We start from the raw sequence: 23,257 nt of genomic DNA, 5'->3' as shown, positions 1-23,257 counted from the left end.
ATTAACAAACTTATATCGCCTACATGTCCCGAATATAGTTCTGAAATCTGCCCTTCATCCGACCAGCGCTTCTGGAGATGTTTGAAGGTTTTAGGGTTTTTTCAAGATGGCCGCCAAACCATGTGACCGATCAAGAAGAAATTAACAAACTTGAGAAAGGACCTCATGGGGAATACATGTGTGAAGTTTCGTCTTCATCTGTCTTGCCCTTCTGGAGAAGAAGATTTTTAAAATTTATTCATTTTCAATCCAAAATGGCTGCCGAACCTTGTGACCTATGATATCATAAATTTAAATTCTGCTTTCCATCGTCGACCCGAACAAGTGTGTGAAGTTTCGTGTAAATCGGATAAAGTCTATTTTTCTATCCAAGATGGCCGCCAAACCATGTAACTTCTGAGGTAAAATTTTTTTTACCATGTATGCAGACTTCAGCGAAGAAGGCACTTGCAAATTTTCACTTCGATGGCTTATGAAATACCAGAGAAAACATTATTTAATATTTTTCTTAAATCCAACATGGCGGCCAAACCATGTGACCTATCACTTTGAAATTAACAAACTTGCATCGCATACATGTCACGAATATAGTTCTGAAATCTCGCCTTCATTGGACCAGCGCTTCTGGAGAAGATGTTTGAAGGTTTTAGGGTTTTTTTCAAGATGGCCGCCAAACCATGTGACGTATCAACAACAAATTAACAAACTTGAAAGAGAACCTCAGGGAGAATGTGCGGCCGAATTACGTCACCGATGACGTCAAAATATTTTTTTTCTACGATGAATTTTTGTGTAGATGACGCTCAAGAAATTTCAAATTTTTGCCATGTGGCGTTCTACTTGACGAATTTTTACTGGGATACCTCTTCACTGATGACGTCACGAGAAATCACACGTATTCCCGAGAGGGAGCTTGTTAAAATGTATGAAGCGAAATTTTTTTACCCTAGAAGGTTTCCGAGATACAGAGGTCCAAAGTTTATCTGTTTTTTCAAGATGGCGCCCCTATCACGTGACCTATGACGTAACAATTATCAATTATGTCTGCTATCAAAAAAATACATATTTGGTGAAAATTTTGTGTCGATTGGTCTTACCATTTCTGAGAAAATGGCATTTAAAGCGAAAAAAATTGGAAATTTTTACGGCGGAAGAAAAATAATAATAATGCGTAATAATAAACAGAAGAAAAACAATAGGGTACCCTGAACTCACAGGGTACCCTAATTAAAACTGGAAACCAGTAATCCCGGGCTTCAAGGCGTGCCTCCATTTTAACAAATTTCAACACCATCACCCTGTCACATGATGTGGGTTTTCCGAGTTAGAAAGTTAGTTCAAGTCTGCAATGGGGCCTAGCTACGGGGTCCCTCATGTTATATCAATGTAGGATTGAAAAGCCCATTGCAATACATGATAAAGAAAGAAACTTCACATTGGACAAATCGAGGCTGGACAAATTTTCAAGTCCCCAAAAAAGTCCAACAACTCCACATTTGCATATTAATGTAAATGGCGAACTTGTAGAACGTTAAAATATCTTCCAGAATGTGTGGTCACTTTTTGTCTATCTTCTTTGGTTTTCATTTTACATGTCAAAAATGGGTGATTTTCAACTTTGGGGGGCTCTGAGGCCTCACTGGGGTAAAATACAGACATAGTGTAAACATATTTGGAATCCCCTCTTCAAGCCCAATCAGAATCTGTCATTAAATTTTTTCAACTCTCATTTGCATATTTGGCATATTTAATGAGGCGAATCGGCATCATTTTAATCATATAAATTATGTAACGATTTCGACGAAATTAACAACTTAATATTCCAATGGAACCTTGCAAATGTGTGCAAAAGTTTGAGGCTGTCGTATTACCCCTTCTGGAGAAGATGTTTTTAGGTTTTGGAGAAAATCCAATATGGCCGCCATACCACGTGACCTATGTCATCAAAATTTTCAAAGTATAAACTTCAGGTAGAGAGTTATTAAATGGATAAGTTTCATTGAATTTCATCCAAGCGTTGTTTTTATTTTATGACATTTCAAAAATGGGTCATTTTCAACTTTGGGGGGCGCTGGGGGCTCACTGGGGTCAAATACAGACATAGTATAAATATATTGGGAGTCCCCTGTTTATGTACTATCTAAATTTGTCATTAAATTTTTTCAACTCTCATTTGCATATTTAATGAGGCGAATTGGCATCATTTAAAATCATATAAATTAAATACCGATTTCGACCAAATTAACAAATTAACATTACCATGGAACTTAGCAAATGTGTGCAAAAGATTGAGGCTGTCAGATTATCCCTTCTGGAGAAGAAGATGTTTTTAAGTTTTGGAGAAAATCTAATATGGCCGCCATACCACGTGACCCACGTCATCAAAATTTTCAAAGTATAATCTTCAGGTGGAGAGTTATTAAATGGATAAGTTTCATTGAATTTCATCCAAGCGTTGTTTTTATTTTATGACATTTAAAAAAATGGGTCATTTTCAACTTTGGGGGGCGCTGGGGGCTCACTGGGGGCAAATACAGACATAGTATAAATATATTGGGAGTCCCCTGTTTATGTGCTATCTAAATTTGTCATGACATTTTTTCAACTCTCATTTACATATTTAATGAGGAAAATTGGCATCATTTAAAATCATATAAATTAAATAACGATTTCGACCAAATTAACAAATTAACATTCCAATGGAACTTAGCAAATGTGTGCAAAAGATTGAGGCTGTCAGATTATCCCTTCTGGAGAAGAAGATGTTTTTAGGTTTTGGAGAAAATCCAATATGGCCGCCATACCACGTGACCGACGTCATCAAAATTTTCAAAGTATAAACTTCAACTGGAGTGTTATTAAATGGATAAGTTTCATTGAATTTAATCCAAGCATTGTTTTCATTTTATGACATTTCAAAAATGGGTCATTTTCAACTTTGGGGGGCGCTGGGGGCTCACTGGGGTCAAATTCAGACATAGTATAAATAAATTGGGAGTCCCCTGTTTATGTGCTATCTAAATTTGTAATTAAATTTTTTCAACTCTCATTTGCATATTTTGCATATTTAATGAGGCGAATCAGCATCATTTTAAATCATATAAATTATGTAACGATTTCGACCAAATTAACAAATTAACATTAACATGGAATAATGCAAATGTGTGCAAAAGTTTGAGGCTGTCGTGTTATCCCTTCTGGAGAAGATGTTTTTAGGTTTTGGATAAAATCCAATATGGCCGCCATACCACGTGACCTACGTCATCAAATGTTTCATAGTATAAACTTCAGGTGGTGATTAATTATCCTGTTAAGTTTCGTTCAATTTCATCGAACAGTTTTCCCTCCAGATCCGCCACAAAATCGGTCAGTAGAACATAAATACGCCTTTAATAATAATAATACTAACGATTTCAATAGAGCTTCAGCCATGCTTGAAGCCCTAATAATACGAACGATTTCAATAGAGCTTCAGCCATGCTTGAAGCCCTAATAAAGAAATAATCTTAAGAAAAACAATAGGGTACCCTGTACTAACAGGGTACCCTAATAATAATAATAATAATAATAATAATAATAATAATAATAATAATAACAATGACCAAAAAAACCTGCGAATTCGTGAATGTCGAAGCAGGTCACACTTTATGACCTGCGAACATGGGGTTGCGAATAGTGAATCCGCGAATAGCGGGGTCCAACAGTACTTCAATATCATACCATAATGGAGCTATGATGTATGTGGGTATGTATGTCCACTCTGCACCCATTGGCTGGACAGCTGGCCTGACTCCACCAACAACTGTAATTTGAAAAAATAGGGGCAATACCCCTGGGCGCTTACCTGGTAGAATAATGATACTGAGGAGGAAGTCAACGTGGGACGGAATCAGCAAAATGTACCAATGAACCAATGTTATCGCAAATATCTATTTTGGGGGGCAATCCCCCCCACCCCATATACACCCTTAGACCCCAATTGTTTTTTTTTTTTAATGCCATGAACAAACTTTGGTACAACAATGGTACTAACAGCTTGGTTGTGGTCAAGTTTCATTGAAATCGTATGTGTAGTTTCAGAAAAGAAGTTGCAAGGGTTTGTGGATGGACGGACGATGCGTTCCAGGTGAGCTAAAAATGACTCGAGATAGTCTATTCTTCTTTTTCTGGCTTCTCCTCTGCTTCCAATTTAGAAATCCTCAGAAGGAGAACATCCACGAAAGTCCATCCTTCTGCAAACCCCTCATACTTCCAAGACAATTCTATACCCGGAAGTAGCCGGAAATCTCTCACAGCCTGGCGATTTTTCTATGCAGGTTAAAGACGAATCAAGAATAAACATCTTACTTCAACAAACATTACAGTCATAAAAAATGAACAATAATTTCTAGAACGAATCTTAGGCATACAAGCATTAACTTCACCCTGTAGCAATATACTGCCTAACCGAGATACATAAATAAATTTGTCATTCACCTGTTATTCCTTATCAATGTATGCTGAAAATATTGTGCTTTGATAAAATGATGGACACAAAATATTTGGCTGTGATATCACAACAAACAGCAGGGTCAAAAACTCCAGCAATGATGTGCCATGATATCTAAAAGGGAGGGAGAACCATGTGATCACATATTCATTGGCAATACACAACATTCTGAAAAAAAAAAAGCGATAACTTACTTTGTATGGTGATCAACTGCACTATCGGGTGCACAGTTAAACAGGCTTTCAGTACGTTGAGTCAAGAGCTTATTGCAAACACCACATCTGCAGGATGGTTCAAGACATCAGTTTTCATCTTTGAGAATCACAGTATATTTGAAACAATTCCATGTCCTTCTCATACTTGTATAAGGAGGCTGCTGAGCCAGGAGAATCAGGGTTGACAGCATTTGGGTCCATTAGAAGGTCAATCTTCATGTGAAAGATTTTGCTGCAAACAGAGTATGCAGTGGAATGTACAGGATAGGCCATTAAAAATGAAGAAATTAATGAGACTTCAGCTCCAAGCAATATTCTTGATATGTCAATAAATATTATGATATCACATGATATTTTACTTTTTAAAGTGAGGACAAGCAACCTTTTGAAAGTGTCCCTCTTGTCTTGAATTTCTTGAGTTTCACTATGTGTGAACTGGCTCGCAATCCGGCGCACCAGGGCATTGCTGAGGCAATCCATTCTGCGAGAAGCCACCACGATCGAGTTCATGTTCTTGTGGCAAAACCGCACACACTCTTCTACCTGTATAGGTTGAATGTACCACACAGTTAGCTTCTGCAGCACAATTGCTTGACTCCTATTCAAGGAACCAATGTGGCAGGTACCTTCACAGGCTAAACTAGAAAATAGAATTCAATGTGAATGCGTCAATGGACATATCTCCGCATGTCTTAGACATCAAACCATTGTTAGGTTTGATATCAGTGAATGGTAACATGAAAAATTAGAGGTCGAGAGGTCGAGAGGTCGAGAGGTCGAGAGGTCGAGAGGTCGAGAGGTCGAGAGGTCGAGAGGTCGAGAGGTCGAGAGGTCGAGAGGTCGAGAGGTAGAGAGAGAGAGAGAGAGAGAGAGAGAGAGAGAGAGAGAGAGAGAGAGAGAGAGAGAGAGAGAGAGAGAGAGAGAGAGAGAGAGAGAGAGAGAGAGATATATATATACTGCAAGAGATAGAGATATAGAGAGATATAGAGATATAGAGAGATATAGAGATATAGAGAGATATAGAGATATAGAGAGATATAGAGATATAGAGAGATATAGAGAGATATGGAGAGATATAGAGAGATATAGAGAGATATAGAGAGATATAGAGAGATATATAGAGATATATAGAGATATATAGATATATATAGAGATATATAGAGATATATAGAGATTTTTTACCCTTTGTATATATGTATTTATATTCACAAATGGTATTGCTGTGCATCAGCGAGAGATGTTTTTGCTGATTTTCACATTGGCCATTAAAAGCACATCAATCGGCACGTTAAGTAACCACGTAATCAAAGATATTTTGACACCGCACTGACACGGACTCAAGTATTTATCCACTATGTATGCTGCACAAAACCAAATAATTATAATCACATGTTATAATTGTAATGCAGGAGAGGTACAAATACCTAAAACGGTTTGACATGATAATAGTGTACATTTATAATACTTGTTTCATGCAGCTGAACTGAAGTTTCACGGATCAAATGTAACAACAATGCAATATACAAGTGCTATATTGTGATTCATATTGAATTGTTAGTCATTACGCAAATCTCGCAAATGGCTCAGACATTCAGAAAAGCCTGCACTTACCAACAAATCCATTTTGAGAAAGTCAGATGATAGCAGAATGGAGATCACATTGTTTGGTTCTTTATGGTGAATGGGATGATAAAAGGCACAATTATTTTTGCAAGAAAAATTGTTAGACAATGGGGAGTAAAAATTTGAGATACAATCACATTAATCACCTTTCCCTACATTACTATTGTATCGGACCTTTTAAGGTTTTCACAATTTTAACAAGTGAATCAAGTATCAGACAAAAAATACTCCACAATAATGAAAATTCCATACTCCAAAAGTCGAGATCCAGTGATGAAGATGAAGTACAAAAACAATGGGGAAGGCCTACAATGCAAATGATAAGTGCAGTGCATGTAGCAAGAACATCTGATTGATGGCATGCTCTCATGTACGGTGGGTGCGGGTAGGGCTCGTGCAGCCATCGCGGCTGCATCTAACGTGCACAGCTCACTTGGTGAATCAAACCTGATTGCACAAACTGCTGCTACGAGGCCCCAAACTCTGCTGGGGCTGGATCTCTGGGTCACTTCTCAAATCCTTTTCATCTCCTTCAACCAACTGTCGGGCCCAATCTCGTAGCTGCCAAGATATACCTTCTCTGCAGCTCAAAGTGTACCTCAACTGTGTTTCCCCTTGGGTGCTGCTCTATCTACACCCTGACCTGCTTATCTTCTGACTTCGGGTAGCATGTCTTTTCGATTTGACACATGCTGATGAACAGGCCATGAATTAAATGGAAACACACTCACGAACCTGGCTGGGACACTATTGAAATGGTCGTCATCCAGCATTCTTCTGATATGAGCACTCGCTGCCATTGTTGATTGAACTTGTGTAACGGATATCTTTTCTCCTCCAGGAACGGGGTATGGTGATCATGTGTAATATAATTATTCAAATTTTCCTGATAAGCAAAAAGGGGGGAATTGTGGAAGAAAAATAATTATATTTATGTACTCTCAATTATAATTGTTGCTGGTGCTTTATAAATTTAATTTTTATGCTATAAGTCAAATTGGCTGTCAGTTATACTTCCCTTTACCTGAGTCTTCTGACCTAAATGTTGATAAAAAGAATGTCTTGCTATGGAACAAAGTGACCTGGTTGATAACACTAACTTTTGCCATGATTATGTCATTCGCTTCTAACTTAGTGGACACGTATTGCATTTTGAATTATTTTGCGTAAATGCTTATCAGACCCCTCCACTCCCACTAAAGGATATAAATGCCAGGAAATGTAAGCTTAGTTTAGTGCAAATCATTGTGGATGTATACCATCTCAGTGGTTTGGACTCCGTGGTACCATGTTAATAAAGGTTCTCTGATGTAATGTACTCTCGTAGTGGACAGTGTTTTATTTTGAGTAACAGGATTTACATTGAGTCGGTTAACAACAAAATTCCACAACAATTTGGTGCCGTGACTCAGATGTACTAAATCCCTGGAGGCAGTCCGTGGTCTGGAGGGACGGCGAATGCCAACGAGATGCCATCCCTGACGGCGGGCCTGTTCTTAGTGGGTAACGTACTTCGAACAAAGGAAAGTACATGTCAGAGAATTTTTATTGATAGGCCTGAGAGGATCCTACGGTCAGAGACTGCTTAAGCCTTCGGGGCTGAACAAGAGATCAGGGATCTCTTGACGGGAAGCTCGAGTCTTCACCGTACCTTGAGTGAGTTCGGTACTCGGCTCACTGTGCTGTACTGGGTACAGCAGAGCAGAGGGGAAAAGGCCAATCCCCTCTGGCCAAAGGGAGGGGGGTTGGAATACCACCTCCGCAAAGAGAGGGGTTCGAGACCCAGCTCACTGTGTAGTGTGATTGTTACGTGTTATGTGGATTGAGGTTATGAAGTGCATACTATATGGTATTTGTGACCTGGTAATGGTTTAAAAGATGGGAAATGCTGTTGGATGAATGTTTGTTGAGTTACCTGTTTGGATTCTGGTTTGATCATTGTACTCACTGGAAGTTTGCTTGCTGTGAAATTGTTGCATTGTATTGTATGGAGGTGTTACGGATTCGCAAGGAGTTACCTCTTTGGACGGATTTGTATGCACACTAATTTGCATTGATCTGCATGTGGTGCTGAGTGAGTGTTGAAATGGAACGTATGCGAGTCCAATAGATTTCACTGGAATAAAACGTGCTCTATTGTGTATTGTGACCTGTGAAGCTTATGGGAATGCATGAGTACGGAAAATGGAGATAGAGATTGGTCGTCACCGTAGATTGTGAAGACTCTGGACAAGGTGAAGTGCACACGCCGATTCCAGAAGAAAAACGATGACGATTGATCTGCACGCGTTGCTGATTCATTGTGCGGGGCGGATGTCGTTGAGAGTGTTTTGGGACCGGATCGAGAGGTGTGTGTGTGAAAATCTGAATTAGAAGCGATTGTGAGCTCGATTAGGAACTGAAGATTACTGTACGATGTCATACATGAATGTCTTGTTATAAATGATATTGCAACAACTAAAGAAACTTCAGGCAGGGAGTTAAAGCAGTCTGGCTGTTCAGGGTTTGGTTACTGGCTCATGATGAGACCACTTTGGCTTGGGGCCACTTGCTTGGTGCTGATAAAAACCAAGGTCACGAATCTCCCTGAACGGGCCAACACTAAATGCTGAATGTCTGCTTTGTCGGCAGGAAAGGACATAAATGTGTGTGCTGTGCTTTGGATAGACACTGAAGAAAGTGTTGGAGTTTTATTTTAAAGCCTTAGGGATTTTGGGTAACTCGTGAAATAACAATTGTGAATGTGGAATATATTCCGAAAGTGAAAGTCCATTTTGGAGGCTTGCTCTTGCCGGCATTATGGGTACTGAACCCTTCATTCAATTCATATGCAGATTCAAAGGGGGGGGGGGGGTTGGCAGCTACTGTGTCGAAATGCGCATGCCGTTGGCAATGATGTGAGAGAAATGTTTCCAAAATTCGATTTGATTCGTACTTAAAATGTGATCAAAATGTAGAAATGTGATTTGGAATAATTTTAAAGTGACTTGTAAAGTATTTGTATATGATTTGGTACCTTGGGATGAATGAGGATTTATAACCTCCCACCAGCATTCTGGTAGAGAGTGATCAATCAATTATCCCTAGGATGGACGTTAAACTAGGCGTTAATGGACGTTAATGCTGTCTTCATTAGTCTGTGAATGTTATGTTGATGGTTCTTCGTCTGAGTCCTCCATAGACAAGTGCAGACTTGCTGTCTGTTGCTCTTTGAATACAAAGTCGTGCAAGCCACCACCCTAACCACTAAGCCAACACCAGGCTTCCCCACAACAGTGATATTTGGGAAAAGATGAGGAAGGTTCTGCCGAGATAGCTACATGTGTGGATAGAGTGTTTTGAGCTGCAATTTAAATGCTATTCGCCTGATGACTTAACTTTGACAAATGATTTGACAATTTTTGTACACCTGTATAAAAACAGAGGTTTAAACTATATTTAATTGTTTTGATAAGAGGAATGGATTTGTATTTAAAAGGTCAGAGGACGTGATTGGATGGCTAGTTTATGTGAGGTGGTTATATTGCAGCATGTTGCTGTTTTGGTGATGAGAGAAATGGATAAGATGGACAATGTCAGAGATTTAAAATGTTGATGGGATTCCTGCAAGATTTGATGAATTAATTAACTATGAGACATTACATCCAAGAACCAGGACAAAGACGTTTAGCAAGCTACGCACTGAGCAAAATAGAAATGCTTTTGGGGGGGAAATTACGGGCGAGTCTGGTGCTACTGGGGCTGGTGCTTCTTTTGATCTAAGCCAAGCCAAGGTCGGCTTACTCGCGCAGAAACCAAAATTCAGAAACCAAAAAACCAGAAACCAAAAAGAAACCAAAACCAAACCAAAAAGAAACCAAAAAACCAAAAAACAGAAACCAAAAACCAAAAAAAAGAAACTTTATTTTATGTATTTTGTTATGTGACCCTATATTTGTCAGGAATCAAGTTCAATATTGGAGAAGCTACTGTTTAAACTGTTTGGAAAATTTTCGTGTCTTTTAACAATGTTATCAAAGTTCTTGTTTCCAAATGAACGCTCAGTAGCCAAAGTGTGGTCCGGGAGCAATGTCAAATTCGGCAGCTCAACAAATCACACTTCTGGGATGTCAAAAAAAAAAAAAACAAGTGGCATGGGGAGTGCGCAGAGCTGGCATTCCCGAGAAAGACTCCTGGATGGCCGGCCTGTGATTACAATGATGGACTGTCTTGTCTAATTTATGTGAAAATGTTTGCATAGAGCACTACTATGTGGTAATATGAATATACATTAATTACTAGAATGGCACCCGGTAGAGCACATACTTCCACCAGGCTGAACAGTTTAGATTTTGTATCTCACTGAGGTCAGATCTGAATTCGGACCTGAACCAAAATCGAATTGGATTGTTCTTGTCACCTCACTAACTCATCCACCCTGTTTTGTCATAACTCATCCACAACTTTTTGAACTATCATGCTATATATCATGTTTGGCCCCATCTCTCAATGGTAAAGAATCACTTCAAAAAAAAACCTCTCGTGTCCGGTTTCGGATTCAGGTCTTCACCAAAATCGAATTGCTGTGTCTTTGTCACACACCCAACCAGTCAACCAAGTTTTGTCCGAATACGTCCACAACTTTATGAGATATCCTGTTCACATACAGACAGACAAAAAAATAGACAGGGGTTTAAATATTGTTGCGAATCTGGAAGCCATGAGCACACAGACAGACAGCCATCCTATAGCGCAGTTATATCGGTAAGTATGTGTTTTATAGATAGCTTCCTTCCCCTTGTCTAATGGGTAAATAAATGTCCATGCGCTGTGGAGTTATTTTGATAGTTCGGGTTTTTCTTTTTTTTCCACCAACAAGAACTACAACAACAGCTGCGGACCACTCAAGCGTGGAATAAAACAATGACGAGAGACCCTCTGCTCCCGGCATTCTCCGCGTGCCCACTAGGGGAAGGGTCATGCCCCCACCCACCGATTTGCTTGGCAGGGTGCCCAGTAGAGGAAAGGTTGAGCCGCGCCCGAGAAACCTTCTGCTCCCAGCATTCTCCGCACGATCACTAGGGGAAAGGTTATGCCCCCACCCACCGATTCATTTGGCAGAGCGCCAAGTAGGGAAAAGGTCGAGCCCCGCCCGAGAATGATCCACACGAGAGTGAGCCCCGCCCGAGAATGATTGACGCCTGAGCGAGCACGTCGGAGAGGATAAAAAGGGACAGAGGATCCGCACAGTGGTCAGTCTGTCGGTGTTGGTCGAGGTAGAGGTCTTGGTCTTGTCTTGGTTGTCGTCGTCAGCGTCTTGTTCCTCCTCCTCCTCCCGATGATCAAGAGCTTGGAGACACCATCCACCACTGGTGCCGCGAGGGTGCGCGCCGTTCCTCGGAGGGATACGGAGGAGAGGCTTTGACTGCCAGGACAAGCGCCAAGCGGAGCTCGGAAGGCTGATCGTGGCTCGCCGGTGTCGGGGTTCGGCTCGCCTCTCGCTGGGGCCTGGGTCGACTCGACTTGAAGACCGCACGAGGCAGACAGGTCCGAGATAGGCCTCAATAAAGACCATTTGGTCTGATCATTTTGGGTGTGTGCGTGTGTGTGTGTGTTCATGGCGCCAGTCAAGATAAGTAGTGAATTGTATAAGTGCTTTTTGCTTTGCTTTTTATAAGGAACCCCGTGCCTTAATTACTCGGTTTAACTCTGCCCTTATGTGCTTCCCTTATTCTCCAATTGTGAATCAATACCCCGATTGTTAAATGTTTCAGCTCATTCGTGTCTATTCCTTCATTGACTTAGCGTGCTGCGTGTTGGGAAATTAGCCAGGCCGTTGCCGTTGTAACGGGATATTTGGGACCGACGGATCTCGGCGATCAAACCGCTCGGATCACACATGGTTCGAGTACGCAAAGCGGCTCGTTCCGTACGGGTGCCGTCGAGGGTGAATTTCCCCGGTAGGTTGGACCACGTGGGCATTTAGGTAAATTGAAATTGGCAATCGACCCTACCCCACGTGGTCTGTCTATTGGCGAACTTCGGTCCCATAAGTGACCCATACTTTTCCAAAAAGGTACGATCTAAATTCCAGGTGATCGGTCGAGCCGACTCTGCAGCTCCATCTCGCGGTCGTGCTCACGGCCGACGCCCGGCCCCGCAACAATATAACCTCTGTCCACTTTTGGTGGTGAAGGTAATAACTAAATGGTTGCAGAATCCACTTTAAAAGGAAATGTTATTCGACCTTGTTCCTACTCTGGTGTTAGTCCACTAGAAATTCAAGTAATAGGCATTCTTTGCCAAAATCTGGCAACCCTTTTTTTTTTCAAAGGATTTTGATCTGCTGAATCGAATGAGCCCAGTTGCCAAACTCTCCAACCCTGTTTTTATATACAAAATGGCCGATTTCGAGATAACTGCCATCCTAAAAAGATCATTTTAAAGTGTATTTTAAAACATCGCATAAGTTTTGAAGCAATAAAGCGAGAAAGATAATGTTGGAGTCTATTTTTACTGATTTTGGCATTCTAAATTTATTAAAACTATAGGTGTTGGATGATCCGAGATCAAATTCAGCCGGAAAATCAAAATAGCAGCTATCACCACAAGCAAATTGTATGAAAATCTCACGTACACTGAGCACGTGCCAATTACTCCTTTGGAGGACAAGATAATAGTTGTCTCTGTGCGTTTTCAGAAGAGCACCAAGGTGCAGTGCAACGCTGAGCTCAACACAGACACATTATCTGGCGATTATGAGGAGGCTGATACCCATATACTTCTTCACTTTGCAAGCACTTTGACAGACTATGGCTTAAATGTGTGACCCAGAATAAGCCGAAGTATTTACCTATTCATGAAATCTGGACTAAGTTCACACTATATCTTACCCTCACATCACACCCAGCAGAATTTTAGGCTTTTATGCCTGAACAGGCTGCGACATGGTGTCTTATTGATGTGGGAAGAAAAGAAAACTGCATAAAGAACATTGAGAGAGCCATGACCACACAAAGTTGATCTTGACCAGGGCACAATCAAAGCAGCTGAGCAGCTCCTCTGCAAGATGTACAGCAGTGGTGTTGGAGAGACAATTGTGATGGCCTCAATGTTGTGCTTTTTGAAAGTATAGGGCAACTATAACCTTTTTCCCCCTACAAACGATGCAGCAAAACTGCATATACAGCAGCCTCATTACCAAACAATGTCAATAGTATGGAGACAAGTCATTGAAGTCACTCGAAATCTCCCACACCCTCTCAACTATAGATGGATTGAAGTTGAGGGCAAGTTGCAGCCCAACTTTATTAAAATGAAGCCACTCGTGAAAGGCTGCACAACCCTAATCATATGTTCTTGTAAAGGGGATTGTACGAACAGATGTGGTTATAATAAATCTGGTCAAAAATGTATGACAGTGTGCCAGTGTAGGGAAAGGGGAAACTAACAATTCTTGAGTTCGGAGAAGTGATGATCTCTTAAAATAACTTCTCTATGTATGTATATTCTCTCTCGAGGTACAATAATTGAAACCAAGCGATTGGATACAAAATGTCACACTCTTTTAGTCTTTAATATTAATACTATAACTATTTCTAAACTTCCAATGTGTACGAATAACCATCAAGATCCTCTTTCCATCCTAGCCATTTAAAAATGATGAGATTTTCATTAAATTTGCTTGCGGCAATGGCCACCATTTTGATTTTTAGGATGATCTTGATCTCGGATCATCCAAACACCCATTCTAATATATTTTGAATGCCAAAATCAGAAAGAATAGACCTCAAGATTGTCTTTCTAGTCCAACTGGTTCAAAAGTTATGCGATGCTTTAAATTGCTATTTTTAGGATGGCGGCCATCTCAAAATCGGCCATTTTGGATATAAAAATGAGGTCGGGGAGTTTGGCAACCGGGCTCATTGGATTCAGCAGGTCAAAATTCTTCAGAAAAAAGTGGTTGCCAAATTTTGGCAATGAATGCCTAAGCCAATGATAAGTGCCAGAGTAGGAACTTGTTTATATTAAAAATTGATTAGTATAATGATAAAACTGGTTGGTATAACTATAAATGAACATGGTGAAACAGCTTAATTACCTGCAGCAATGAAACGATGGTGCCTGTCACGTTTCCTACCTTCTCTTACACCACCTCATACCACAGTCACCTCACATCATAGGAATCCTTACTATAATTCATGGACTGGTGTTTGTGTGTTTGTTTGTTTGTCATGCTTCTCCTCCTGCAGTTCTGAGCTGATTACATCCAAACTTACTACATATTATCAGCTTGACCCCAATTAATGTATAGAGGTATTTTTATCTTTGCTGGTGGTCTTCAAAGGGGGGGGGGGGAGTTGGGAGGGATGCAAATTCTGTGTGTAAATGTGTATCATGTAGCACCACCTCCAGGTTTTCCCTGGTATTACAAGTCTTCAACATTTACATTGCAGTTTTCCTGTCCCCACATTTTCCAATGCAGTGAGGACTTTTGAATTATAAGCAGTAGGTATGTTTTTGCTTCATGCACGTGTCGATGCAAATTTGTCCAAAATTAGCATAATGGGTTTGAGGGTTTGTGCTGAAACCGGTGTGTTGGCGCAGTGGTGAGGGCAGCGGCTTGGGATCCAAAAGGTCCTGAGTTCAAGCCCCGTTGGGCCACTGAATTAATACACCAGGGGGTTGACTCAGCCTGTCATCCTTCCGAGGTCGGCGAAATGAGTACCAGTGTACTGGGCCGGTGTATACCCCGGTTAAAATAGGTGTACCATATCCCTGTGTCGTAAGAGGCGACCAGGGTTGTGTCAGGAAGGGCATCCGGCGTAAAACATGTGCCAAATCACTGCGGATCATACGGATGATCCGCTGTGGCGACCCCTAACGGGAGCAGCCGAAAGAAGAAGAAGAAGAAGAAGGGTTTGAGGGTGATAAAAATAATAATAATAAAATGTTGCCTGTTAAACTTGATTGATAATTACATTTGATTGAAAAGTAAATGTATTGTTGTAAACCTTTAATGGAAAATGTACTCAAATACGACATAATTATTACATTTCTATGTGCTTGAACATGTATCTATTTTAATAATATATTTGCATTTTAAATGACCTTATATCTCTTTTCTGTATTGAAAGATGAGCAATCTGCCTAGCTAGTAAAGGTGTCCAAAACAGATTGACCTTTCAGGTAATCTTTAATCATTATTCAGTATAATAGAATTACCTATTGTTTGAATTTATTATGTTTATTAAGGGAAATTTCATTCAGAAATAATTATATATGGCATCTGAAAGTCTGGTTGGAGATATTATTTGAGCTCAAATAAAATGTTGTTTTGAGGAGATATCCAGATGTGTTTTTACACTTTTGTCAGCTTCAGATTACATATCGTTCCCGAGCCTTTTCAAAAAGGGCTGACCTTCTGACCTCCATACCATGGAACCATGTGTAATCCGACCAAGTACCCAAAGGGCTGCGGTCTTGACGTCATTCTGTGCCGAGGGTGAACTCACCCCTCTGATTCCTGAATATTATATTCCTTAGCCCTTCAAAATTAAGCTGACTGCTGCACAAAAGCTGTAAGTGATCTTCATCTTGAACCCTCAACCTGTTAGCTGTGGTGCCAGCATGTGGGGAAGAAAAACAGACTTCACCTCACTGAAAACCATATAGGAATTCAAAGTTTCTATGTACTGCAGAATTGAGAGGAAGACTGTGTTGTTTATTGAAGCGCCTCTGACATTCTCTGTATCGATAGTTTTGTTTTTAATAAATGACTCAAATGTACAGAAGGAATTGAGAATTTTCTTTGACACACGTAACCTGGGTTATTTTTTTGCCGATACAGAGCTGTCAGTTGTCCATACCCAAATAAAGTTATGCATCAGAACATGTTGCATGCTTGGCACAATATCGCCTGTAGGGCGGGTACTCTGTTAGTCATTAACAATGTCTGGGGATTCTGATCAATCCAGTCTAAAAATATCAAATACAGGTACATCATTTTGGCGCCATCTCTCAATGGTACAGAAACATTTAGAAAATTACAGAATCTAAATAAGATTTGTATCTTCAAAATATATCAATTGTTCCAATCAATAACCAGAAGCCAAGCAAGTTTGGTACAAATCCGTCCACAACCTTTTGAGATATCCTGCTAACAAATACATAAACAAATGGACAGACAGACAGACACAGGTGAAAAGATAACTTCCTTCCACCTTTGGTGGATGGCAGTAAAAACAGAAGTTCATAATAGATGTGAATAAAGAAACTGGTTGACGGTCAGAAAGATCATTGATTTCTGCAGGTAGTACTGCAAGTACAACGGAAATCATTTGTTCTTGAGTAATATTAAAAATATCAGTTTTACCTCGGCCAATTTAGTTAGCTCAAAAGACTAGTGAGTGGATCCACAACATGCTGGTGCCGTCTTACAACTGATGCACCAATGCAACAGTTTGCAAAAAAAAAAAAGAGCAATCAGAGATTGCAGATCATTTCCAGGACATGTTTTGTGTTGTGTTTGTGGTTTTGTGTGGTGTATTTTGTGTAGTTTTTGTGCATTGCTGTGTTACATAATTAATAAGAGACATAATTAGAACTGCCACTTTTAACTGATCCGCAGTGATGACCGGGTACCAAGACGTCCCGCTTTGATGCAACCCCGCTTTGATCGGACACCTAACCCTGACACATGATCTTTTTAAAAATTATTATTCATTATTGAATTGAATTGAGAATGGGATCAAAATAAATTCAATTCAAATAAAATGGAAGACCAAATAGGTACAGTCCTGCATGGGAGTAATTGGAAGGAACCCAAAAAAGCAAAAAGCAAAGATGAAGTCATCAGGGGGAACCTGGATAGGATTCGCATTTCAGCTGCTACTCCTCTACCCTCAAACACAACCATACACAGCCAAGTGAGCCTGATTCAAAAAAGAAAAAAGAAAAAAAAATCAAAAAGAACCCAGATCCAATTTTGTTTAAATAATTCTGGCTGCCAGACCATAATAATTCTGGCTGCCAGATCATGCATCCGATCAAGTTGAAATTTAAAACGTATTTCCCATTCACTACTAGATCATAATTGTGAAGTTTCATGTCAATTCATTAAAGCGGTTCCAGAGAAAACATTATTTAATATTTTTCTTCATTCCAATATCACTGCCAAACCATGTGACCTATCAATTATTCCTCAACAATCTTGGACACCCATGGCTTGGGAAACATTTGTGTGGTTTCCCCTCGATCTGTCCAGCCGTTCTGGAGAAGATTTTTTATAGGTTTCAGGGTAAATCCAATATGGCTGGCAAACCATGTGACCTATGACATCATGTGTGAACCTTTTGTTCCTCATCGATAGGCTGTCATACATGTAAAGTTTTGCCTCAAACTGTTTAGGCACTTCAGATAAGATTTTTGAAGGTTACAAAAAACAAACAATATGGCTGCCGAATCACGTGACCAATTACATAATCAATTTTTTTTTCTGTGGACCATTTTATTCCGAGATGACCCTAAAATTTTTCATACTGATCAGATGTAGCATTCTACATGTACAATGATGTCATAATGAATGCACCTATGACATCATAAGAAAAGAAATCACATTCCCCATGAGGAGTACTTGCCATGTGCCAAGTTTCAGTTTTTTCCTTGCTGCGGTTTCAGATACAGAGGTCCAAAGTTTTTGTGTTTTTCCAACATGGCTGCCACACCAAGTGATTTATGATGTCATAATTATCAATTAAACATTCCACATGAGTAGTCATTGATGGTGAAAATTTTGCCTCAATCTGACAAACGGTTGTGGAGAAAAGCACCAAATTTCTGTGTGGACAAACAGAGAGACAGACAGACATACGGATCCAAATGCAATACCCTCTCTTTCGGCGAAGGTAAAGATACAACTTTTGAAGAACATAAATTTGCCACATGTCTATGACGGATTCACCACATGCGACGAGTGGTGAGCATATTGGACAACCCTGCTCTCGGCCATCCAGTCAGCCAGTCAGTCTACTGAACAACAGGGAGGTGAGTTAAACTCAAAATCTGATTATATAATGTTACCGAAGATAGACTACAAATTAACATGATCACGTCCAGGAAGCAAAGTCTTCAGTGTGTGAGAAACTCAGTGCTGGCAACACCAAAGAGTCCAGCATTGAAAAAAAACAAAAACCCCAAACATCATCCGCCATGGACAAAACCACAGGCTAAACATGGGTTGTGTTGTTCAAAGCGGACAGTCTACTTAGAAGACGGACATTTCAATGTCCGGCCAAACTATGTTCAGCTCATCCCATACACATCTCAAAGAACAATATGTTAGGATGATGTATAAGTTACTGAGGAATGGAAAAGCAATATCATACCTAGTTTGGGTTTAACCCCACCAAAGCCATCAGTGCTACATTGGATGTAACGCATGAGCCACTCGAAGATGTAGACATCACAGTGAACTGAGATTTCAATGTTGTCTTGGTCACATGACCCATTTGAGAGACGCTCGTTAAAGTAGGGCATGCCTTGCAAGAGCACTTGACGCTGGCACCAGAAGTCTCGCTCGAGACCGCGTGGCTCATCGAGCACATGAATCGTGACATCGGCAATCCTGTTGAAGCAAGGACCCACAAAGCCAGAGAGGTAAACTCGACCATAATATCTTAAATAACAATAACAAGAGCTCCAATTCCAGCCATTGAGCACATACATTAGGACTGTTTAAAGCAGAGGAGAACAAGTTTATCAAAAGTAGTTGTGGTTATATTTTAGGACTGACAACACCAAACTTCAGGACTGATCTCATATACGTGTTGCCCCTGATATGAACTCACCTGGGAATTCTTCCACAGAAAGCTGCTCTCTCTTATGCACAGATTCATCCCATCTTGTCTGCAGTTGTCATACACATCCTCCTGCCCGTGGTACACTGACTGAATCCTATAGTGAAGCATTTACCTTGTAACAATTTGCCTTCTCTTCCTGGAAAGCAAATCTGACTGAAGGCAACCTTAGATCATTCCACAAAGCCTGCAGCAAGTGTGTTTACTCTCAGGAGTCAGGAGAGCCAGAAAACAACATCTGGCCAAACTCAAGATTAAACTTCCAAACGTGGGCCCCTCCTCTAAAACCTAGTGCCACTTCGTCAAGTCTGTCTCTGGACTATGCTCTCCTTCCATCCCTTCCTTCACTTCAAATGGCATCACAGCCGACTCCCCTCGCGAGAAGGCTGAATGCCTTAATTCTGTGTTTGCTTCCAAATCTTGTGTCCCCAACCCCTCTCAACCCAAACCCATCCTACTTATCATAGACAACTACTCCTCAACTCTATGTCCTTTTCACCTGAGGCAGAGAAGTTTCTGGCAACCCTCAATTGAGGGCCTGGACAAGTTGAGGGCAAGTTGAGGGCAAGTGGCCTGGACAGCATAAGTGCACGTATCTTAATAACCTGCTCTGCAGCTCTTGTTCATCCTCTCACTGCTCTGTTCATCTTACCATTTGCCCAAGGTCATCTTCCATCTGCCTGGAGGTCAGCCAACATCACCGCATTACATAAATATTACAAGTATTCACATTTTGCATGGGATGGGATCGCATGAACTGGTATTGAGCCACTCTCCACTCCCTTACAGAGACTGCTCGAAAGAGATACCGAGTTCCTGACAATTTGACTGCGGATGGACTGAAGACAAGCTTGCTGAAGACAGCACAGGGTCGCAAGGACGATTGGGGCACTGAAGTCACTGGCCGCCTGGAAGGGATCACCGACTTCGTAGCAGAGGAAACCCTGTATCCTCTTAACTACACACCAATTGGCCGATGACCAACCTTCAGCAAGGTCATCGAATCCATCATCACAATTTATGTAAACTCCTTCCTTTTCTCCAATGGCCTGATCTCAGACCATCAGTTCAGATTTATACCGGGTCACTCTATCCTCGACATGCTACTTCTACTACCCCAACAATGGAAGGAAGTCCTCAAAATCAGACATGAGATCAAGGCCGTCTCTCTGGACATAGAGTACTGTGTAAAAGTTTGGGTTATTTTCACTGTTGTGGTGCTATTCCCCATTAAACTTTTGTGGGAAGTTTGAAGTGTGCAATATAGGTAAATAATAATTCAGATTTCTGTGAAAGCTAATATAATGCATTACCTTTCAATGTAAAAATAAATTAGGAAATTGAAAAAGTTCCTTTTGATACGCATATCATATTATCATGTGTTAGTAATATCCACTTACCACAAAGAAAATATGAAGGAAAGAGTATGTGTATTTTTGTACGGTACAAAATAATAAATTATTGAAGTAATCAACACCGGTTACATTAATGCGAATTACAAGAAACCACAATAAAGTTGCAAATTAGTGAATATGCGAAATTAGTTTTAATCAGATTGTTCTCTTGCTTGAAAGTAAATGTGAGTTCAGAATGGCACCAAGGAAGCAGCTTTCAACAGAACATCGTGTGAAGATCCAAACTCTGCGAGAAGAAGGGAACACCATGAAGAAAATACAATCTGGTGAAAATGCTGAAATTTGCAAGGCAACACCAAGATTGGAGATTGAACAATGGAACCAGGTACTCTTGTTTGATGAATCGAAGTTTAAAATTTTTGGATGGAAGAGACACCGTTTCTTCCGCCAAAGACCTGGAGAACTTTGTGACACACAATGTGACTGTCTGGGATTGTATCTCAGCTATTGGTGTCAGAAAACTTGTGAAAATCAATAGGACGCCAACAAAAGAGAGAGGTAGGCCTACAAACAGATGCAACACCATGCAGTTCCTCATGGAAATCGTTTAATTGGTAGAGGATTCATTTTCCAAACAAGATAATGATCCAAAACACACTTCCAGTTTAGTAAAACAGTATTTGGAGAACAAGGTTATTGCTGGTGTGCTACAAGTGTTAGAATGGCCACCCCAAAGTCCGGACATACGTCCCATCGAGACCAAATGGGATTACCTGGAAACAGAGAAGACCAAGAGGAACCCAACTAACCTTACAGAGCTGAGGAATATACTCCAGGATATTTGGCACAATATTCCTGTAAGAGTGTTTCAGTGATATACAGGAAGCATGGGTAAAAGAGTTATAGCACACAAGAAGGCAAAGGACAGACACCTATCTCTTTGTTGATGATTCCACCCTCTGTTGTAGCATTTCTCATCTTTCAGACAAGCAGGCAGCAGCCTCTTCCCTATCTGCAGTCCTTGATAGAATCAGGAGCTGGTCCAACACTTGGAATATGTCTTTCAACACAAAAAAAAATCCCACACACTCACCCTGTTTCTCAGAAATGACCGTCTGGCAAACTCTCTCATCTACTTCTGAAACAAACCACTTGAGGAGGTAAAGCCACTTAACTTTTGGGTCTCACCATCAGCCACATTTCTTGGGCAGATCATGTTTCCAAGATGGCCTCCAAAACCAGATGCCGACTGGGCATCCTTGGTCGTGCAGGGTCTTTCCTTGGCCCATCTGACATTTGATAACCTGCAACGCCTTCATTCACAGCTTGAGGGAGCACTGCTCTCCCCTTTGGGCTGGAGCCCTTGCCTCACCCCTTGCCATTCTTGGTGCCATGGAAAGGAAGGCCCTCCAAATCATTGGGAACTCCCATGACGAAGCTAGGTGTCTCGGCCTGTTACTCTCATATTGCAGAAATATCGGTCTCCACTTTATACTGCATCTCCTCCAGTCATGCTCTCTCTGCTCTCTCAGTCACCAGTCTATAACATGTGTATTCTTCCAGTACCTCCGCCGAGTTAAACTCCCCAAATCCAGGCTTAATTCCTTCCTCCAGTCTTTTGTTTTCTCTCGTTTGTGGAACTACTCATGATTGTACTATTCCATCCCGGGATTGAAGTTGGCAGAACACTACAATCTCGTGTCATCCTCCCTCCCGACCCACGATCCTTTTTACCCCCTTTAACGCCTCGACCTAAATCCTGTTATTACAACTTTATTCAATCCCCTATCTTCTCTCCCCTTTGTTTCTGTTAATTCATTTACTTGCTTGTCTGCTTGTTTTCCCAGTGCTGCAATGTCACTATATACACACAAGGATACACACACAAAGAACATCAGCACAGGAGGAGGCCATTTGGCCCATCATGCCTGCGCTGTATCAACTCCAGCATGAATCACCCATCTACACCAAGCTTACAAGTTACTTACAAGTCCTGATAATACCCCACATGCCTCTATCTCCAGTGCATCTCAGTACAATATAATTACAATACAATTTAATCCTATCCACCCCCACCTACCGTCACCTTTCCGGGGAAACCATTATATGCATAAACCACTCTTTTGATTTTGCATGCAAAAAAATATATGCCACCACTCATTGCATGTTGGGAAATGGAGCTCAGACGTCTCGTATACTCAAAGTAAAATAAAGTCGAAGTTGTCAATACAGGTAAGGTTTAAATCCACATAATATTACTACATGTATGCAAGGACAAACTAGAAGGGCACTTGGAAGAGCGCCTACCTCTGCCACGCAATGCCTGATCCACGAGAACATATCGGGTCCATTACATTTCTGAAATATCATGCGATACAGTACTATATCGTTTTTGGCCCAATCTCTCAATCGTGAAGAATCACTTGAAAAATTAAATAATTCTCGTATCCAGATCCGGATTCGGATCTTCACCAAAATCGAATAAATTCGTCCCTGCCACACACTCAACCTGTCCACCAAGATTCATCCGAATCCATCAACAAATTTTTGAGATATCGTGCTATATATTAGTTGAGCCCAATCTCTCAATGGTGAAAAATCACTTTTAAAATTATCAGATCTAAATCCAGATTCGGATCTTCACCAAAATAGAATCAATTCTTCCTTGTAACACACACAACATGTCAGCCAAATTTCATCGGAATAAGTCCACAAATTTTTGAGATATCGTGCTCCATA

The 23,257-nt window shown here is 40.7% G+C and overlaps 1 protein-coding gene across 1 annotated transcript in view; it reads right to left on the bottom strand.

The window, feature by feature from the left end:
• The window catches only part of SANBR (SANT and BTB domain regulator of CSR), a 90,027-nt gene that overhangs the window by 43,337 nt on the left and 23,433 nt on the right, over positions 1–23,257 (bottom strand). The window contains exons 5-9 of the mRNA XM_085889493.1: positions 18,693–18,931; positions 6,316–6,374; positions 5,087–5,247; positions 4,850–4,936; positions 4,684–4,770 (exon numbers count right to left, since the gene is read on the bottom strand). Coding sequence (XP_085745619.1) covers positions 4,684–4,770; positions 4,850–4,936; positions 5,087–5,247; positions 6,316–6,374; positions 18,693–18,931 — 633 coding nt within the window. The remainder of the gene's footprint in view (positions 1–4,683; positions 4,771–4,849; positions 4,937–5,086; positions 5,248–6,315; positions 6,375–18,692; positions 18,932–23,257) is intronic.

This window comes from Eptatretus burgeri, chromosome 7, assembly GCF_056783735.1.
Source record: "Eptatretus burgeri isolate ZD-2024b chromosome 7, Ebu_testis_v1, whole genome shotgun sequence".
NCBI classification, from domain to species: Eukaryota; Metazoa; Chordata; class Myxini; order Myxiniformes; family Myxinidae; genus Eptatretus; species Eptatretus burgeri.
This window is presented reverse-complemented; position numbering and strand designations above follow the sequence as displayed.